General features: G+C 53.1%; 1 protein-coding gene across 1 annotated transcript in view; it reads left to right on the top strand.

Annotated features, from left to right (window-relative positions):
- LOC129815622 (plexin-A1-like) overlaps positions 1-17328 on the top strand; it is a 474873-nt gene that overhangs the window by 442678 nt on the left and 14867 nt on the right. Inside the window, exons 23-24 of the mRNA XM_055869594.1 lie at positions 10192-10258; positions 17138-17284. Coding sequence (XP_055725569.1) covers positions 10192-10258; positions 17138-17284 — 214 coding nt within the window. The remainder of the gene's footprint in view (positions 1-10191; positions 10259-17137; positions 17285-17328) is intronic.

The following is a 17328-nucleotide window of genomic DNA, read 5'->3' as shown; positions in this document are numbered from 1 at the left end:
TGAGAGAGAGAGAGAGGACAGAGTGGGTGAGAGAGAGAGAGAGGACAGAGTGGATGAGAGAGAGAGAGGACAGAGTGGGTGAGAGAGAGAGAGGACAGAGTGGGTGAGAGAGAGGACAGAGTAGGTGAGAGACAGAGGACGGAGTGGGTGGGAGAGAGAGAGAACGGAGTGGGTGGGAGAGAGAGAGAGAGAGAGAGAACGGAGTGGGTGGGAGAGAGAGAGAGAGAGAGAACGGAGTGGGTGAGAGGTAGAGGACGGAGTGGGTGAGAGGTAGAGGACGGAGTGGGTGAGAGGTAGAGGACGGAGTGGGTGAGAGGTAGAGGACGGAGGTGGTGGGAGAGAGAGAGAAAGAACGGAGTGGGTGGGAGAGAGAGAGAACGGAGTGGGTGAGAGAGAGAGAGAACGGAGTGGGTGAGAGAAATAAAAGGAGCAATGGAGAGAGGTAGAGGACAGGGTGGGTGGGTGAGAGAGAGAGGTAGAGGACGGGGTGGGTGAGGGTGGGTGGGTAAGAGAGAGAGGTAGAGGACGGGGTGGGTGAGAGAGAGATGGGACGGTAGAGGACTGTGTGAGCGAGAGAGTGAGAGAGGTAGAGGACTGGGTGGGTGAGAGAGAGAGGTAGAGGTAAGAGGTAGAGGACTGGGTGAGAGAGAGAGTGAGAGAGAGGTAGAGGACTGGGTGGGTGAGGGAGAGAGAGGTAGGAGGTAGAGGACGGGGTGGGTGACAGACAGGTAGGAGGTAGAGGACGGGGTGGGTGAGGGAGAGAGAGGTAGGAGGTAGAGGACGGGGTGGGTGACAGAGAGGTAGGAGGTAGAGGACGGGGTGGGTGACAGACAGGTAGGAGGTAGAGGACGGGGTGGGTGAGGGAGAGAGAGGTAGGAGGTAGAGGACGGGGTGGGTGACAGAGAGGTAGGAGGTAGAGGACGGGGGGGGTGAGAGAGAGAGAGGTAGAGGTAGGAGGTAGAGGACGGGGTGGGTGAGAGAGAGAGAGAGAGAGAGGTAGAGGTAGGAGGTAGAGGACGGGGTGGGTGAGAGTGAGAGAGGTAGGAGTTAGAGGATGGGGTGGGTGAGAGAGAGAGAGAGAGGTAGGAGGTAGAGGACGGGGTGGATGAGAGAGAGAGAGGTAGGAGGTAGAGGACGTGGTGGGTGAGAGAGAGAGGGGTAGGAGGTAGAGGACGGGGTGGGTGAGAGAGAGAGAGGTAGAGGTAGGAGGTAGAGGACGGGGTGGGTGAGAGAGAGAGAGGTAGAGGTAGGAGGTAGGAGGTAGAGGACGGGGTGGGTGAGTGAGAGAGAGGTAGGAGGTAGAGGACGGGGTGGGTGAGAGATAGAGAGAGGTAGAGGTAGGAGGTAGAGGACGGGGTGGGTGAGAGAGAGAGGTAGGAGGTAGAGGATGGGGTGGGTGAGAGAGAGAGAGGTAGGAGGTAGAGGATGGGGTGGGTGAGAGAGAGAGGTAGGAGGTAGAGGACGTGGTGGGTGAGAGAGAGAGGGGTAGGAGGTAGAGGACGGGGTGGGTGAGAGAGAGAGAGGTAGAGGTAGGAGGTAGAGGACGGGGTGGGTGAGAGAGAGAGAGGTAGAGGTAGGAGGTAGGAGGTAGAGGACGGGGTGGGTGAGTGAGAGAGAGGTAGGAGGTAGAGGACGGGGTGGGTGAGAGAGAGAGAGGTAGAGGTAGGAGGTAGGAGGTAGAGGACGGGGTGGGTGAGAGAGAGAGAGAGAGAGAGGTAGAGGTAGGAGGTAGAGGACGGGGTGGGTGAGAGTGAGAGAGGTAGGAGTTAGAGGATGGGGTGGGTGAGAGAGAGAGAGAGAGGTAGGAGGTAGAGGACGGGGTGGATGAGAGAGAGAGAGGTAGGAGGTAGAGGACGTGGTGGGTGAGAGAGAGAGGGGTAGGAGGTAGAGGACGGGGTGGGTGAGAGAGAGAGAGGTAGAGGTAGGAGGTAGAGGACGGGGTGGGTGAGAGAGAGAGAGGTAGAGGTAGGAGGTAGGAGGTAGAGGACGGGGTGGGTGAGTGAGAGAGAGGTAGGAGGTAGAGGACGGGGTGGGTGAGAGAGAGAGAGAGGTAGAGGTAGGAGGTAGAGGACGGGGTGGGTGAGAGAGAGAGGTAGGAGGTAGAGGATGGGGTGGGTGAGAGAGAGAGAGGTAGGAGGTAGAGGATGGGGTGGGTGAGAGAGAGAGGTAGGAGGTAGAGGACGTGGTGGGTGAGAGAGAGAGAGGGGTAGGAGGTAGAGGACGGGGTGGGTGAGAGAGAGAGAGGTAGAGGTAGGAGGTAGAGGACGGGGTGGATGAGAGAGAGAGAGAGAGGTAGAGGTAGGAGGTAGAGGACGGGGTGGGTGAGAGAGAGAGAGGTAGAGATGGGAGGTAGAGGACGGGGTGGATGAGAGAGAGAGAGGTAGGAGGTAGAGGACGGGGTGGATGAGAGAGAGAGGGGTAGGGGTAGAAGGTAGGAGGTAGAGGACGGGGTGGGTGAGAGAGAGAGAGGTAGGAGGTAGAGGACGGGGTGGATGAGAGAGAGAGAGGTAGGAGGTAGAGGACGGGGTGGATGAGAGAGAGAGAGGTAGGAGGTAGAGGACGGGGTGGATGAGAGAGAGAGAGGTAGGAGGTAGAGGACGGGGTGGGTGAGTGAGAGAGAGGTAGGAGGTAGAGGACGGGGTGGATGAGAGAGAGAGAGGTAGGAGGTAGAGGACGGGGTGGATGAGAGAGAGAGAGGTAGGAGGTAGAGGACGGGGTGGGTGAGAGAGAGAGAGGTAGAGGTAGGAGGTAGGAGGTAGAGGACGGGGTGGGTGAGTGAGAGAGAGGTAGGATGTAGAGGACGGGGTGGGTGAGAGAGAGAGAGAGAGGTAGAGGTAGGAGGTAGAGGACGGGGTGGGTGAGAGAGAGAGGTAGGAGGTAGAGGATGGGGTGGGTGAGAGAGAGAGAGGTAGGAGGTAGAGGATGGGGTGGATGAGAGAGAGAGAGGTAGAGATGGGAGGTAGAGGACGGGGTGGATGAGAGAGAGAGAGGTAGAGGTAGGAGGTAGAGGACGGGGTGGATGAGAGAGAGAGGGGTAGGGGTAGAAGGTAGGAGGTAGAGGACGGGGTGGGTGAGAGAGAGAGAGGTAGGAGGTAGAGGACGGGGTGGATGAGAGAGAGAGAGGTAGGAGGTAGAGGACGGGGTGGATGAGAGAGAGAGAGGTAAGAGGTAGAGGACGGGGTGGATGAGAGAGAGAGAGGTAGGAGGTAGAGGACGGGGTGGGTGAGTGAGAGAGAGGTAGGAGGTAGAGGACGGGGTGGATGAGAGAGAGAGAGGTAGGAGGTAGAGGACGGGGTGGATGAGAGAGAGAGAGGTAGGAGGTAGAGGACGGGGTGGGTGAGTGAGAGAGAGGTAGGAGGTAGAGGACGGGGTGGGTGAGTGAGAGAGAGGTAGGAGGTAGAGGACGGGGTGGGTGAGAGAGAGAGAGGTAGAGGTAGGAGGTAGGAGGTAGAGGACGGGGTGGGTGAGTGAGAGAGAGGTAGGATGTAGAGGACGGGGTGGGTGAGAGAGAGAGAGAGAGGTAGAGGTAGGAGGTAGAGGACGGGGTGGGTGAGAGAGAGAGAGGTAGGAGGTAGAGGATGGGGTGGGTGAGAGAGAGAGAGGTAGGAGGTAGAGGACGGGGTGGATGAGAGAGAGAGAGAGGTAGAAGGTAGAGGACGTGGTGGGTGAGAGAGAGAGGGGTAGGAGGTAGAGGACGGGGTGGATGAGAGAGAGAGAGGTAGAGGTAGGAGGTAGAGGACGGGGTGGGTGAGGTAGAGGTAGGAGGTAGAGGACGGGGTGGATGAGAGAGAGAGAGGTAGAGGTAGGAGGTAGAGGACGGGGTGGATGAGAGAGAGAGAGGTAGAGGTAGGAGGTAGAGGACGGGGTGGTTGAGTGAAAGAGAGGTAGGAGGTAGAGGACGGGGTGGATGAGAGAGAGAGAGGTAGAGGTAGGAGGTAGAGGACGGGGTGGATGAGAGAGAGAGAGGTAGAGGTAGGAGGTAGGAGGTAGAGGACGGGGTGGTTGAGTGAAAGAGAGGTAGGAGGTAGAGGACGGGGTGGATGAGAGAGAGAGGGGTAGAAGGTAGGAGGTAGAGGACGGGGTGGGTGAGAGAGAGAGAGGGGTAGGGGTAGAAGGTAGGAGGTAGAGGACGGGGTGGGTGAGAGAGAGAGGGGTAGGGGTAGAAGGTAGGAGGTAGAGGACGGGGTGGGTGAGTGAGAGAGAGGTAGGAGGTAGAGGACGGGGTGGATGAGAGAGGTAGGAGGTAGAGGACGGGGTGGATGAGAGAGATAGAGTTAGGAGGTAGAGGACGGGGTGGGTGAGTGAGAGAGAGGTAGGAGATAGAGGACGGGGTGGGTGAGAGAGAGGGAGGTAGGAGGTAGAGGACGGGGTGGATGAGAGAGAGAGATAGGAGGTAGAGGACGGGGTGGGTGAGAGAGAGGGAGGTAGAGGACTGGGTGGGTGAGAGAGAGAGGGGTAGGGGTAGAAGGTAGGAGGTAGAGGACTGGGTGGGTGAGAGAGAGGGAGGTAGGAGGTAGAGGACGGGGTGGGTGAGAGAGAGAGAGGTAGGTAGAGGACGGGGTGGTTGAGAGAGAGAGGGGTAGGTAGAGAACGGGGTGGATGAGAGAGAGAGGGGTAGGGGTAGGAGGTAGGAGGTAGAGGACTGGGTGGGTGAGAGAGAGGGAGGTAGGAGGTAGAGGACGGGGTGGGTGAGAGAGAGAGAGGTAGGTAGAGAACGGGGTGGATGAGAGAGAGAGGGGTAGGGGTAGGAGGTAGGAGGTAGAGGACTGGGTGGGTGAGAGAGAGGGAGGTAGGAGGTAGAGGACGGGGTGGGTGAGAGAGAGAGAGGTAGGTAGAGAACGGGGTGGATGAGAGAGAGAGGGGTAGGGGTAGGAGGTAGGAGGTAGAGGACTGGGTGGGTGAGAGAGAGGGAGGTAGGAGGTAGAGGACGGGGTGGGTGAGAGAGAGAGAGGTAGGTAGAGAACGGGGTGGATGAGAGAGAGAGAGGTAGGTAGAGGACGGGGTGGATGAGAGAGAGAGAGGTAGGTAGAGGACGGGGTGGGTGAGAGAGAGAGAGAGAGGTAGAGGTAGGAGGTAGAGGACGGGGTGGGTGAGAGAGAGAGGTAGGAGGTAGAGGATGGGGTGGGTGAGAGAGAGAGAGGTAGGAGGTAGAGGATGGGGTGGGTGAGAGAGAGAGAGGTAGGAGGTAGAGGACGGGGTGGATGAGAGAGAGAGAGAGGTAGAAGGTAGAGGACGTGGTGGGTGAGAGAGAGAGGGGTAGGAGGTAGAGGACGGGGTGGATGAGAGAGAGAGAGGTAGAGGTAGGAGGTAGAGGACGGGGTGGGTGAGGTAGAGGTAGGAGGTAGAGGACGGGGTGGATGAGAGAGAGAGAGGTAGAGGTAGGAGGTAGAGGACGGGGTGGATGAGAGAGAGAGAGGTAGAGGTAGGAGGTAGGAGGTAGAGGACGGGGTGGTTGAGTGAAAGAGAGGTAGGAGGTAGAGGACGGGGTGGATGAGAGAGAGAGAGGTAGAGGTAGGAGGTAGAGGACGGGGTGGATGAGAGAGAGAGAGGTAGAGGTAGGAGGTAGGAGGTAGAGGACGGGGTGGTTGAGTGAAAGAGAGGTAGGAGGTAGAGGACGGGGTGGATGAGAGAGAGAGGGGTAGAAGGTAGGAGGTAGAGGACGGGGTGGGTGAGAGAGAGAGAGGGGTAGGGGTAGAAGGTAGGAGGTAGAGGACGGGGTGGATGAGAGAGAGAGATAGGAGGTAGAGGACGGGGTGGGTGAGAGAGAGGGAGGTAGAGGACTGGGTGGGTGAGAGAGAGAGGGGTAGGGGTAGAAGGTAGGAGGTAGAGGACTGGGTGGGTGAGAGAGAGGGAGGTAGGAGGTAGAGGACGGGGTGGGTGAGAGAGAGAGAGGTAGGTAGAGGACGGGGTGGATGAGAGAGAGAGGGGTAGGTAGAGAACGGGGTGGATGAGAGAGAGAGGGGTAGGGGTAGGAGGTAGGAGGTAGAGGACTGGGTGGGTGAGAGAGAGGGAGGTAGGAGGTAGAGGACGGGGTGGGTGAGAGAGAGAGAGGTAGGTAGAGAACGGGGTGGATGAGAGAGAGAGGGGTAGGGGTAGGAGGTAGGAGGTAGAGGACGGGGTGGATGAGAGAGAGAGAGGTAGGAGGTAGAGGACGGGGTGGGTGAGAGAGAGAGAGAGAGGTAGAGGTAGGAGGTAGAGGACGGGGTGGGTGAGAGAGAGAGGTAGGAGGTAGAGGATGGGGTGGGTGAGAGAGAGAGAGGTAGGAGGTAGAGGATGGGGTGGGTGAGAGAGAGAGAGGTAGGAGGTAGAGGACGGGGTGGGTGAGTGAGAGAGAGGTAGGAGGTAGAGGACGGGGTGGGTGAGTGAGAGAGAGGTAGGAGGTAGAGGACGGGGTGGGTGAGAGAGAGAGAGAGAGGTAGAGGTAGGAGGTAGAGGACGGGGTGGGTGAGAGAGAGAGGTAGGAGGTAGAGGATGGGGTGGGTGAGAGAGAGAGAGGTAGGAGGTAGAGGATGGGGTGGGTGAGAGAGAGAGAGAGAGGTAGGAGGTAGAGGACGGGGTGGATGAGAGAGAGAGAGAGGTAGAAGGTAGAGGACGTGGTGGGTGAGAGAGAGAGGGGTAGGAGGTAGAGGACGGGGTGGATGAGAGAGAGAGAGGTAGAGGTAGGAGGTAGAGGACGGGGTGGGTGAGGTAGAGGTAGGAGGTAGAGGACGGGGTGGATGAGAGAGAGAGAGGTAGAGGTAGGAGGTAGAGGACGGGGTGGATGAGAGAGAGAGAGGTAGGAGGTAGGAGGTAGAGGACGGGGTGGTTGAGTGAAAGAGAGGTAGGAGGTAGAGGACGGGGTGGATGAGAGAGAGAGAGGTAGAGGTAGGAGGTAGAGGACGGGGTGGATGAGAGAGAGAGAGGTAGAGGTAGGAGGTAGAGGACGGGGTGGTTGAGTGAAAGAGAGGTAGGAGGTAGAGGACGGGGTGGATGAGAGAGAGAGGGGTAGAAGGTAGGAGGTAGAGGACGGGGTGGGTGAGAGAGAGAGAGGGGTAGGGGTAGAAGGTAGGAGGTAGAGGACGGGGTGGGTGAGAGAGAGAGGGGTAGGGGTAGAAGGTAGGAGGTAGAGGACGGGGTGGGTGAGTGAGAGAGAGGTAGGAGGTAGAGGACGGGGTGGATGAGAGAGGTAGGAGGTAGAGGACGGGGTGGATGAGAGAGATAGAGTTAGGAGGTAGAGGACGGGGTGGGTGAGTGAGAGAGAGGTAGGAGATAGAGGACGGGGTGGGTGAGAGAGAGGGAGGTAGGAGGTAGAGGACGGGGTGGATGAGAGAGAGAGATAGGAGGTAGAGGACGGGGTGGGTGAGAGAGAGGGAGGTAGAGGACTGGGTGGGTGAGAGAGAGAGGGGTAGGGGTAGAAGGTAGGAGGTAGAGGACTGGGTGGGTGAGAGAGAGGGAGGTAGGAGGTAGAGGACGGGGTGGGTGAGAGAGAGAGAGGTAGGTAGAGGACGGGGTGGATGAGAGAGAGAGGGGTAGGTAGAGAACGGGGTGGATGAGAGAGAGAGGGGTAGGGGTAGGAGGTAGGAGGTAGAGGACTGGGTGGGTGAGAGAGAGGGAGGTAGGAGGTAGAGGACGGGGTGGGTGAGAGAGAGAGAGGTAGGTAGAGAACGGGGTGGATGAGAGAGAGAGGGGTAGGAGGTAGGAGGTAGAGGACTGGGTGGGTGAGAGAGAGGGAGGTAGGAGGTAGAGGACGGGGTGGGTGAGAGAGAGAGAGGTAGGTAGAGAACGGGGTGGATGAGAGAGAGAGGGGTATTGGTAGGAGGTAGGAGGTAGAGGACTGGGTGGGTGAGAGAGAGGGAGGTAGGAGGTAGAGGACGGGGTGGGTGAGAGAGAGAGAGAGGTAGGTAGAGAACGGGGTGGATGAGAGAGAGAGAGGTAGGTAGAGGACGGGGTGGATGAGAGAGAGAGAGGTAGGTAGAGGACGGGGTGGATGAGAGAGAGAGGGGTAGGGGTAGGAGGTACAGGACGGGGTGGGTGAGAGAGAGAGGGGTAGGGGTAGGAGGTAGAGGACTGGGTGGATGAGAGAGAGAGAGGTAGGTAGAGGACGGGGTGGATGAGAGAGAGAGAGGTAGGTAGAGGACGGGGTGGATGAGAGAGAGAGGGGTAGGGGTAGGAGGTACAGGACGGGGTGGATGAGAGAGAGAGGGGTAGGGGTAGGAGGTAGAGGACTGGGTGGATGAGAGAGAGAGAGGTAGGTAGAGGACGGGGTGGATGAGAGAGAGAGAGGTAGGTAGAGGACGGGGTGGATGAGAGAGAGAGGGGTAGGGGTAGGAGGTACAGGACGGGGTGGATGAGAGAGAGAGGGGTAGGGGTAGGAGGTACAGGACGGGGTGGGTGAAGTTCCTTCCTTACAGACACACTTCCCTCATCTCTGTTCATTTGTATTAGACGTAGTAAGTCACGTTAATTACAATGCCTTTTAACTTTCCAGGTTGGTGATTAGCGAGAGAAGTTAACTAATTAATTGCTGTGTTTTTAATGAAGATTGGTGGGTTTGCTTTTTTTTAATGCAGAGAACTGTGGGTTTTGTTATTAGAGTTAATTTGTTTGTGTATGGAGAGAAGGGGGGGGGTAATTGCAGGATATAACCTAACCGCTTAAAGTGGAATAATTTCATGTTAGTGATCATCCGCGTTAAATGCCTTTTCCCGGGATAATGGTTTGTAATCTCCTTCAGTTACAAGCAGGGATAATGGTTTGTAATCTCCTTCAGTTACAAGCAGGGATAATGGTTTGTAATCTCCTTCAGTTACAAGCAGGGATAATGGTTTGTAATCTCCTTCAGTTACAAGCAGGGATAATGGTTTGTAATCTCCTTCAGTTACAAGCAGGGATAATGGTTTGTAATCTCCTTCAGTTACAAGCAGGGATAATGGTTTGTAATCTCCTTCAGTTACAAGCAGGGATAATGGTTTGTAATCTCCTTCAGTTACAAGCAGGGATAATGGTTTGTAATCTCCTTCAGTTACAAGCAGGGATAATGGTTTGTAATCTCCTTCAGTTACAAGCAGGGATAATGGTTTGTAATCTCCTTCAGTTACAAGCAGGGATAATGGTTTGTAATCTCCTTCAGTTACAAGCAGGGATAATGGTTTGTAATCTCCTTCAGTTACAAGCAGGGATAATGGTTTGTAATGTCCTTCAGTTACTAGCAGGGATAATGGTTTGTAATCTCCTTTGGTTACTAGCAGCGATAATGGTTTGTAATCTCCTTCGGTTACGAGCAGGGATAATGGTTTGTAATCTCCTTCAGTTACTAGCAGGGATAATGGTTTGTAATCTCCTTCACGTACTAGCAGGGATAATGGTTTGTAATCTCCTTCAGTTACTAGCAGGGATAATGGTTTGTAATCTCCTTCAGTTACAAGCAGGGATAATGGTTTGTAATCTCCTTCAGTTACAAGCAGGGATAATGGTTTGTAATCTCCTTCAGTTACAAGCAGGGATAATGGTTTGTAATCTCCTTCAGTTACAAGCAGGGATAATGGTTTGTAATCTCCTTCAGTTACAAGCAGGGATAATGGTTTGTAATGTCCTTCAGTTACTAGCAGGGATAATGGTTTGTAATCTCCTTCAGTTACTAGCAGGGATAATGGTTTGTAATCTCCTTCAGTTACTAGCAGGGATAATGGTTTGTAATCTCCTTTGGTTACTAGCAGCGATAATGGTTTGTAATCTCCTTCGGTTACTAGCAGGGATAATGGTTTGTAATCTCCTTCAGTTACTAGCAGGGATACTGGTTTGTAATCTCCTTCAGTTACTAGCAGGGATAATGGTGTGTAATCTCCTTCAGTTACTAGCAGGGATAATGGTTTGTAATCTCCTTCGGTTACTATCAGGGATAATGGTTTGTAATCTCCTTCAGTTACTAGCAGGGATACTGGTTTGTAATCTCCTTCAGTTACTAGCAGGGATAATGGTGTGTAATCTCCTTCAGTTACTAGCAGGGATAATGGTTTGTAATCTCCTTCAGTTACTAGCGACCAAACACTAGGGTTGTTTGGTCCCTTGTTACTAAGAGGAAAATCTCAAAGCCTTTTTTGGCTAGGTTCCTCTATTCCTCCTGTTCTTCCTGTGTTATGGACGTTTAATGCTTTGCCATGCCAGAACATGACATTCAACTCAATTTCTCCTTTCTCTCCCGCTCTCCAATAGGACGGAGTCGGTGGCTGAGAAGATGCTCACCAACTGGTTCACGTTCCTTCTCTACAAGTTCCTCAAGGTAAGTCTGTCAGTGATGCACTCGGGTTGCGTTCATTAGGCAGCAACCAAGGAAAATTGACTGAAACAGAGAGGGACAACCTGGATTCATCCAATAAAATGAGCTTATTTTCACTTTAAGTATTGAAACGTTTTGAAAGGTTTGCCTTAATGAACACGCAGCCACACCAAACAGGCTTTTAAAGCTTTCTACGGTTCTGTTATTCGCTAAATCTGGTTGTGCTGTTGGAGAATGAAAGAGCGCTAGGGAATTTAGCTTGCCGGCTGAATCAGTATCTCCTAGCTGCAGGAGCAGATAAGGCACAGGGAGAGGGCTACAATGCTCCCTGTCCTTTACCTCTACCTTTCATGTTCCAACTTCTCTCTACCCAGTTGTAAAACAGTATTCTACCTTTATGTGAAGTGGTGTTAAGGCGTGACTGTTTGTGTGCATGTGTTTTCGTCGTATGAGTATCCTGACGTGCAAACGCCTCTTTAACCCCTTTCAGGGTTTTCTAGAGCGAGCCAGAGGGAGAAAGTGAGAGTGTGTGCTTGCGTGTGCATTCTTCAGATGTGAGGCTTATTGGAATGGAGAGAGTGCATCAGACAGCAGCTGTGTGGCACGGGTGATCGGAAGTCTTTCTCTCAATTAGTTGTTTTTCATTTCAGTTCAGACAGGTGTTTGTAAAAATGTGCATCCTACTGGACAGCTTCTTCAACCCCTCCAGGGGTGCTGCCAAGCGTGTGGTCCACATTTTTGGCTAGCTGCATCAAAAGCAACCCATAATAGCTGGTTTCCGAGCTACTAGAGGGTGTGTGTGTGTATGTCTCGTTAACAGCTGTCTGTCTGTTTAATTAGTGCAGACGATAATGAGGTGGGAGCAGCAGGAGGGATATGGAAGGGGGGAAGAGGAAGACTGTAGAAGGCCACAAAGAATACTAGGGGAAGCTCTGGACACGTTGAGTTGTTCACCAGCACTTTCAAACTCCTTTTTACTCTGAATTGAAATATCCTAAATGTCAAGGAAAGGAGAGAAAAAACACAAAGACACCGTTACAGTTGGGTGGACAGAGGACGATGAGGAGGAATATGAACTAGCAAAAGTTGGAGGTGAGAATCCCTGTGCTAAGTGCTAGTCGGACCAATAGAGGGAAAATGGGAGAAAAACGAGAGGGAGGAGAGAGGCCCTCCAGCTCGCCCGCCTTGCATTGCCTCGTTGACACATTTCATGCAGCAGAGTGCTTCTCCAGCACTTTTCACTCCTGACTCGTTAACCTTCCATTAACTCCTCTATCAACTGCCACTAGCATTCTCCCAACGTATTCCCCAAGCACACTGTACATTTTAAAATGTTTTACCTTGTTAAAGACTGTTTTTCCCCGGGTTAAAATGCACAAGGGACAAACTACTACTCTGGAGTGGGTCACTTGTCACTGCACCAATAGCTGTCGAATGGCTAAGCGAGAGGCTAGGCTCTATGGTTTAGCTGTGTGGCACCGTGTAACCAGCAGCAGATTGGAATGCACTTGAGTGTAGTTTTTTCTCAAATAAGGAAGCGTACTCATTGTCTTGAATGTCGTCCTTCAAGTCTACAGTATTTCCTATTGGTTTTGAGATGCTGAAATGACAGATTCATGGGATACTGGCCCCTATCAGCATATGCTATACTATACTTAGTGTGTGTATGCGTGTGCATGCCCCTGTTAATGTTGTACTGCGTACCCTGTGTGTAGGAGAACCCCTGTTCATGCTGTACTGTGTACCCTGTGTGTAGGAGAACCCCTGTTCATGCTGTACTGTGTACCCTGTGTAGTAGAACCCCTGTTCATGCTGTACTGTGTACCCTGTGTGTAGGAGAACCCCTGTTCATGCTGTACTGTGTACCCTGTGTGTAGGAGAACCCCTGTTCATGCTGTACTGTGTACCCTGTGTGTAGGAGAACCCCTGTTCATGCTGTACTGTGTACCCTGTGTGTAGGAGAACCCCTGTTCATGCTGTACTGTGTACCCTGTGTGTAGGAGAACCCCTGTTCATGCTGTACTGTGTACCCTGTGTGTAGGAGAACCCCTGTTCATGCTGTACTGTGTACCCTGTGTGTAGGAGAACCCCTGTTCATGCTGTACTGTGTACCCTGTGTAGTAGAACCCCTGTTCATGCTGTACTGTGTACCCTGTGTGTAGGAGAACCCCTGTTCATGCTGTACTGTGTACCCTGTGTGTAGGAGAACCCCTGTTCATGCTGTACTGTGTACCCTGTGTAGGAGAACCCCTGTTCATGCTGTACTGTGTACCCTGTGTGTAGGAGAACCCCTGTTCATGCTGTACTGTGTACCCTGTGTGTCGGGGAACCCCTGTTCATGCTGTACTGTGTACCCTGTGTGTAGGAGAACCCCTGTTCATGTTGTACTGTGTACCCTGTGTGTAGGAGAACCCCTGTTCATGCTGTACTGTGTACCCTGTGTGTAGGAGAACCCCTGTTCATGTTGTACTGTGTACCCTGTGTGTCGGGGAACCCCTGTTCATGCTGTACTGTGTACCCTGTGTGTAGGAGAACCCCTGTTCATGCTGTACTGTGTACCCTGTGTGTAGGAGAACCCCTGTTCATGTTGTACTGTGTACCCTGTGTGTTGGAGAACCCCTGTTCATGCTGTACTGTGTACCCTGTGTGTAGGAGAACCCCTGTTCATGCTGTACTGTGTACCCTGTGTGTTGGAGAACCCCTGTTCATGCTGTACTGTGTACCCTGTGTGTAGGAGAACCCCTGTTCATGCTGTACTGTGTACCCTGTGTGTAGGAGAACCCCTGTTCATGCTGTACTGTGTACCCTGTGTGTAGGAGAACCCCTGTTCATGCTGTACTGTGTACCCTGTGTGTCGGGGAACCCCTGTTCATGCTGTACTGTGTACCCTGTGTGTAGGAGAACCCCTGTTCATGCTGTACTGTGTACCCTGTGTGTTGGAGAACCCCTGTTCATGCTGTACTGTGTACCCTGTGTGTTGGAGAACCCCTGTTCATGCTGTACTGTGTACCCTGTGTAGGAGAACCCCTGTTCATGCTGTACTGTGTACCCTGTGTAGGAGAACCCCGGTTCATGGTGTACTGTGTACCCTGTGTGTAGGAGAACCCCGGTTCATGCTGTACTGTGTACCCTGTGTGTCGGGGAACCCCTGTTCATGCTGTACTGTGTACCCTGTGTGTAGGAGAACCCCTGTTCATGCTGTACTGTGTACCCTGTGTGTAGGAGAACCCCTGTTCATGTTGTACTGTGTACCCTGTGTGTCGGGGAACCCCTGTTCATGCTGTACTGTGTACCCTGTGTGTAGGAGAACCCCTGTTCATGTTGTACTGTGTACCCTGTGTGTAGGAGAACCCCTGTTCATGCTGTACTGTGTACTCTGTGTGTAGGAGAACCCCTGTTCATGCTGTACTGTGTACCCTGTGTGTAGGAGAACCCCTGTTCATGCTGTACTGTGTACCCTGTGTAGGAGAACCCCGGTTCATGCTGTACTGTGTACCCTGTGTGTAGGAGAACCCCTGTTCATGCTGTACTGTGTACTCTGTGTGTAGGAGAACCCCTGTTTATGCTGTACTGTGTACCCTGTGTGTAGGAGAACCCCTGTTCATGCTGTACTGTGTACCCTGTGTAGGAGAACCCCTGTTCATGCTGTACTGTGTACCCTGTGTGTAGGAGAACCCCTGTTCATGCTGTACTGTGTACCCTGTGTGTCGGGGAACCCCTGTTCATGCTGTACTGTGTACCCTGTGTGTAGGAGAACCCCTGTTCATGTTGTACTGTGTACCCTGTGTGTAGGAGAACCCCTGTTCATGCTGTACTGTGTACCCTGTGTGTAGGAGAACCCCTGTTCATGTTGTACTGTGTACCCTGTGTGTCGGGGAACCCCTGTTCATGCTGTACTGTGTACCCTGTGTGTAGGAGAACCCCTGTTCATGCTGTACTGTGTACCCTGTGTGTAGGAGAACCCCTGTTCATGTTGTACTGTGTACCCTGTGTGTTGGAGAACCCCTGTTCATGCTGTACTGTGTACCCTGTGTGTTGGAGAACCCCTGTTCATGCTGTACTGTGTACCCTGTGTGTCGGGGAACCCCTGTTCATGCTGTACTGTGTACCCTGTGTGTAGGAGAACCCCTGTTCATGCTGTACTGTGTACCCTGTGTGTAGGAGAACCCCTGTTCATGCTGTACTGTGTACCCTGTGTGTCGGGGAACCCCTGTTCATGCTGTACTGTGTACCCTGTGTGTAGGAGAACCCCTGTTCATGCTGTACTGTGTACTCTGTGTGTAGGAGAACCCCTGTTTATGCTGTACTGTGTACCCTGTGTGTTGGAGAACCCCGGTTCATGCTGTACTGTGTACCCTGTGTGTAGGAGAACCCCTGTTCATGCTGTACTGTGTACCCTGTGTGTAGGAGAACCCCTGTTCATGCTGTACTGTGTACCCTGTGTGTCGGGGAACCCCTGTTCATGCTGTACTGTGTTCCCTGTGTGTAGGAGAACCCCTGTTCATGCTGTACTGTGTACCCTGTGTGTAGGAGAACCCCTGTTCATGCTGTACTGTGTACCCTGTGTGTAGGAGAACCCCTGTTCATGCTGTACTGTGTACCCTGTGTGTAGGAGAACCCCTGTTCATGCTGTACTGTGTACCCTGTGTGTAGGAGAACCCCTGTTCATGCTGTACTGTGTACCCTGTGTGTAGGAGAACCCCTGTTCATGCTGTACTGTGTACCCTGTGTGTAGGAGAACCCCTGTTCATGCTGTACTGTGTACCCTGTGTGTCGGGGAACCCCTGTTCATGCTGTACTGTGTTCCCTGTGTGTAGGAGAACCCCTGTTCATGCTGTACTGTGTACCCTGTGTGTAGGAGAACCCCTGTTCATGCTGTACTGTGTACCCTGTGTGTAGGAGTGTGCTGGGGAACTCCTGTTCATGCTGTACTGTGTACCCTGTGTGTAGGAGAACCCCTGTTCATGTTGTACTGTGTACCCTGTGTGTCGGGGAACCCCTGTTCATGCTGTACTGTGTACCCTGTGTGTAGGAGAACCCCTGTTCATGTTGTACTGTGTACCCTGTGTGTAGGAGAACCCCTGTTCATGCTGTACTGTGTACTCTGTGTGTAGGAGAACCCCTGTTCATGCTGTACTGTGTACCCTGTGTGTAGGAGAACCCCTGTTCATGCTGTACTGTGTACCCTGTGTAGGAGAACCCCGGTTCATGCTGTACTGTGTACCCTGTGTGTAGGAGAACCCCTGTTCATGCTGTACTGTGTACTCTGTGTGTAGGAGAACCCCTGTTTATGCTGTACTGTGTACCCTGTGTGTAGGAGAACCCCTGTTCATGCTGTACTGTGTACCCTGTGTAGGAGAACCCCTGTTCATGCTGTACTGTGTACCCTGTGTGTAGGAGAACCCCTGTTCATGCTGTACTGTGTACCCTGTGTGTCGGGGAACCCCTGTTCATGCTGTACTGTGTACCCTGTGTGTAGGAGAACCCCTGTTCATGTTGTACTGTGTACCCTGTGTGTAGGAGAACCCCTGTTCATGCTGTACTGTGTACCCTGTGTGTAGGAGAACCCCTGTTCATGTTGTACTGTGTACCCTGTGTGTCGGGGAACCCCTGTTCATGCTGTACTGTGTACCCTGTGTGTAGGAGAACCCCTGTTCATGCTGTACTGTGTACCCTGTGTGTAGGAGAACCCCTGTTCATGTTGTACTGTGTACCCTGTGTGTTGGAGAACCCCTGTTCATGCTGTACTGTGTACCCTGTGTGTTGGAGAACCCCTGTTCATGCTGTACTGTGTACCCTGTGTGTCGGGGAACCCCTGTTCATGCTGTACTGTGTACCCTGTGTGTAGGAGAACCCCTGTTCATGCTGTACTGTGTACCCTGTGTGTAGGAGAACCCCTGTTCATGCTGTACTGTGTACCCTGTGTGTCGGGGAACCCCTGTTCATGCTGTACTGTGTACCCTGTGTGTAGGAGAACCCCTGTTCATGCTGTACTGTGTACTCTGTGTGTAGGAGAACCCCTGTTTATGCTGTACTGTGTACCCTGTGTGTTGGAGAACCCCGGTTCATGCTGTACTGTGTACCCTGTGTGTAGGAGAACCCCTGTTCATGCTGTACTGTGTACCCTGTGTGTAGGAGAACCCCTGTTCATGCTGTACTGTGTACCCTGTGTGTCGGGGAACCCCTGTTCATGCTGTACTGTGTTCCCTGTGTGTAGGAGAACCCCTGTTCATGCTGTACTGTGTACCCTGTGTGTAGGAGAACCCCTGTTCATGCTGTACTGTGTACCCTGTGTGTAGGAGAACCCCTGTTCATGCTGTACTGTGTACCCTGTGTGTAGGAGAACCCCTGTTCATGCTGTACTGTGTACCCTGTGTGTAGGAGAACCCCTGTTCATGCTGTACTGTGTACCCTGTGTGTAGGAGAACCCCTGTTCATGCTGTACTGTGTACCCTGTGTGTAGGAGAACCCCTGTTCATGCTGTACTGTGTACCCTGTGTGTCGGGGAACCCCTGTTCATGCTGTACTGTGTTCCCTGTGTGTAGGAGAACCCCTGTTCATGCTGTACTGTGTACCCTGTGTGTAGGAGAACCCCTGTTCATGCTGTACTGTGTACCCTGTGTGTAGGAGTGTGCTGGGGAACTCCTGTTCATGCTGTACTGTGTACCCTGTGTGTAGGAGTGTGCTGGGGAACTCCTGTTTATGCTGTACTGTGTACCCTGTGTGTAGGAGTGTGCTGGGGAACTCCTGTTCATGCTGTACTGTGTACCCTGTGTGTAGGAGTGTGCTGGGGAACTCCTGTTCATGCTGTACTGTGTACCCTGTGTGTAGGAGTGTGCTGGGGAACCCCTGTTCAAGCTGTACTGTGTACCCTGTGTGTAGGAGTGTGCTGGGGAGCCTCTGTTCATGCTGTACTGTGCTATGAAGCAGCAGATGGAGAAGGGGCCTATAGACTCCATCACAGGAGAGGCGCGCTACTCCCTTAGTGAAGACAAGCTCATCAGACAGCAGATTGACTACAAGACCCTGGTCAGTACCACAACACAGCTTGAATCACAGAAATAAGCAGAACA

The sequence above is a fragment of the Salvelinus fontinalis genome, chromosome 18 (assembly GCF_029448725.1).
Source record: "Salvelinus fontinalis isolate EN_2023a chromosome 18, ASM2944872v1, whole genome shotgun sequence".
Lineage (NCBI taxonomy): Eukaryota > Metazoa > Chordata > Actinopteri > Salmoniformes > Salmonidae > Salvelinus > Salvelinus fontinalis.
The sequence above is the reverse complement of the archived record's forward strand: the minus strand, read 5'-3'. Positions and strand labels throughout refer to the sequence as shown.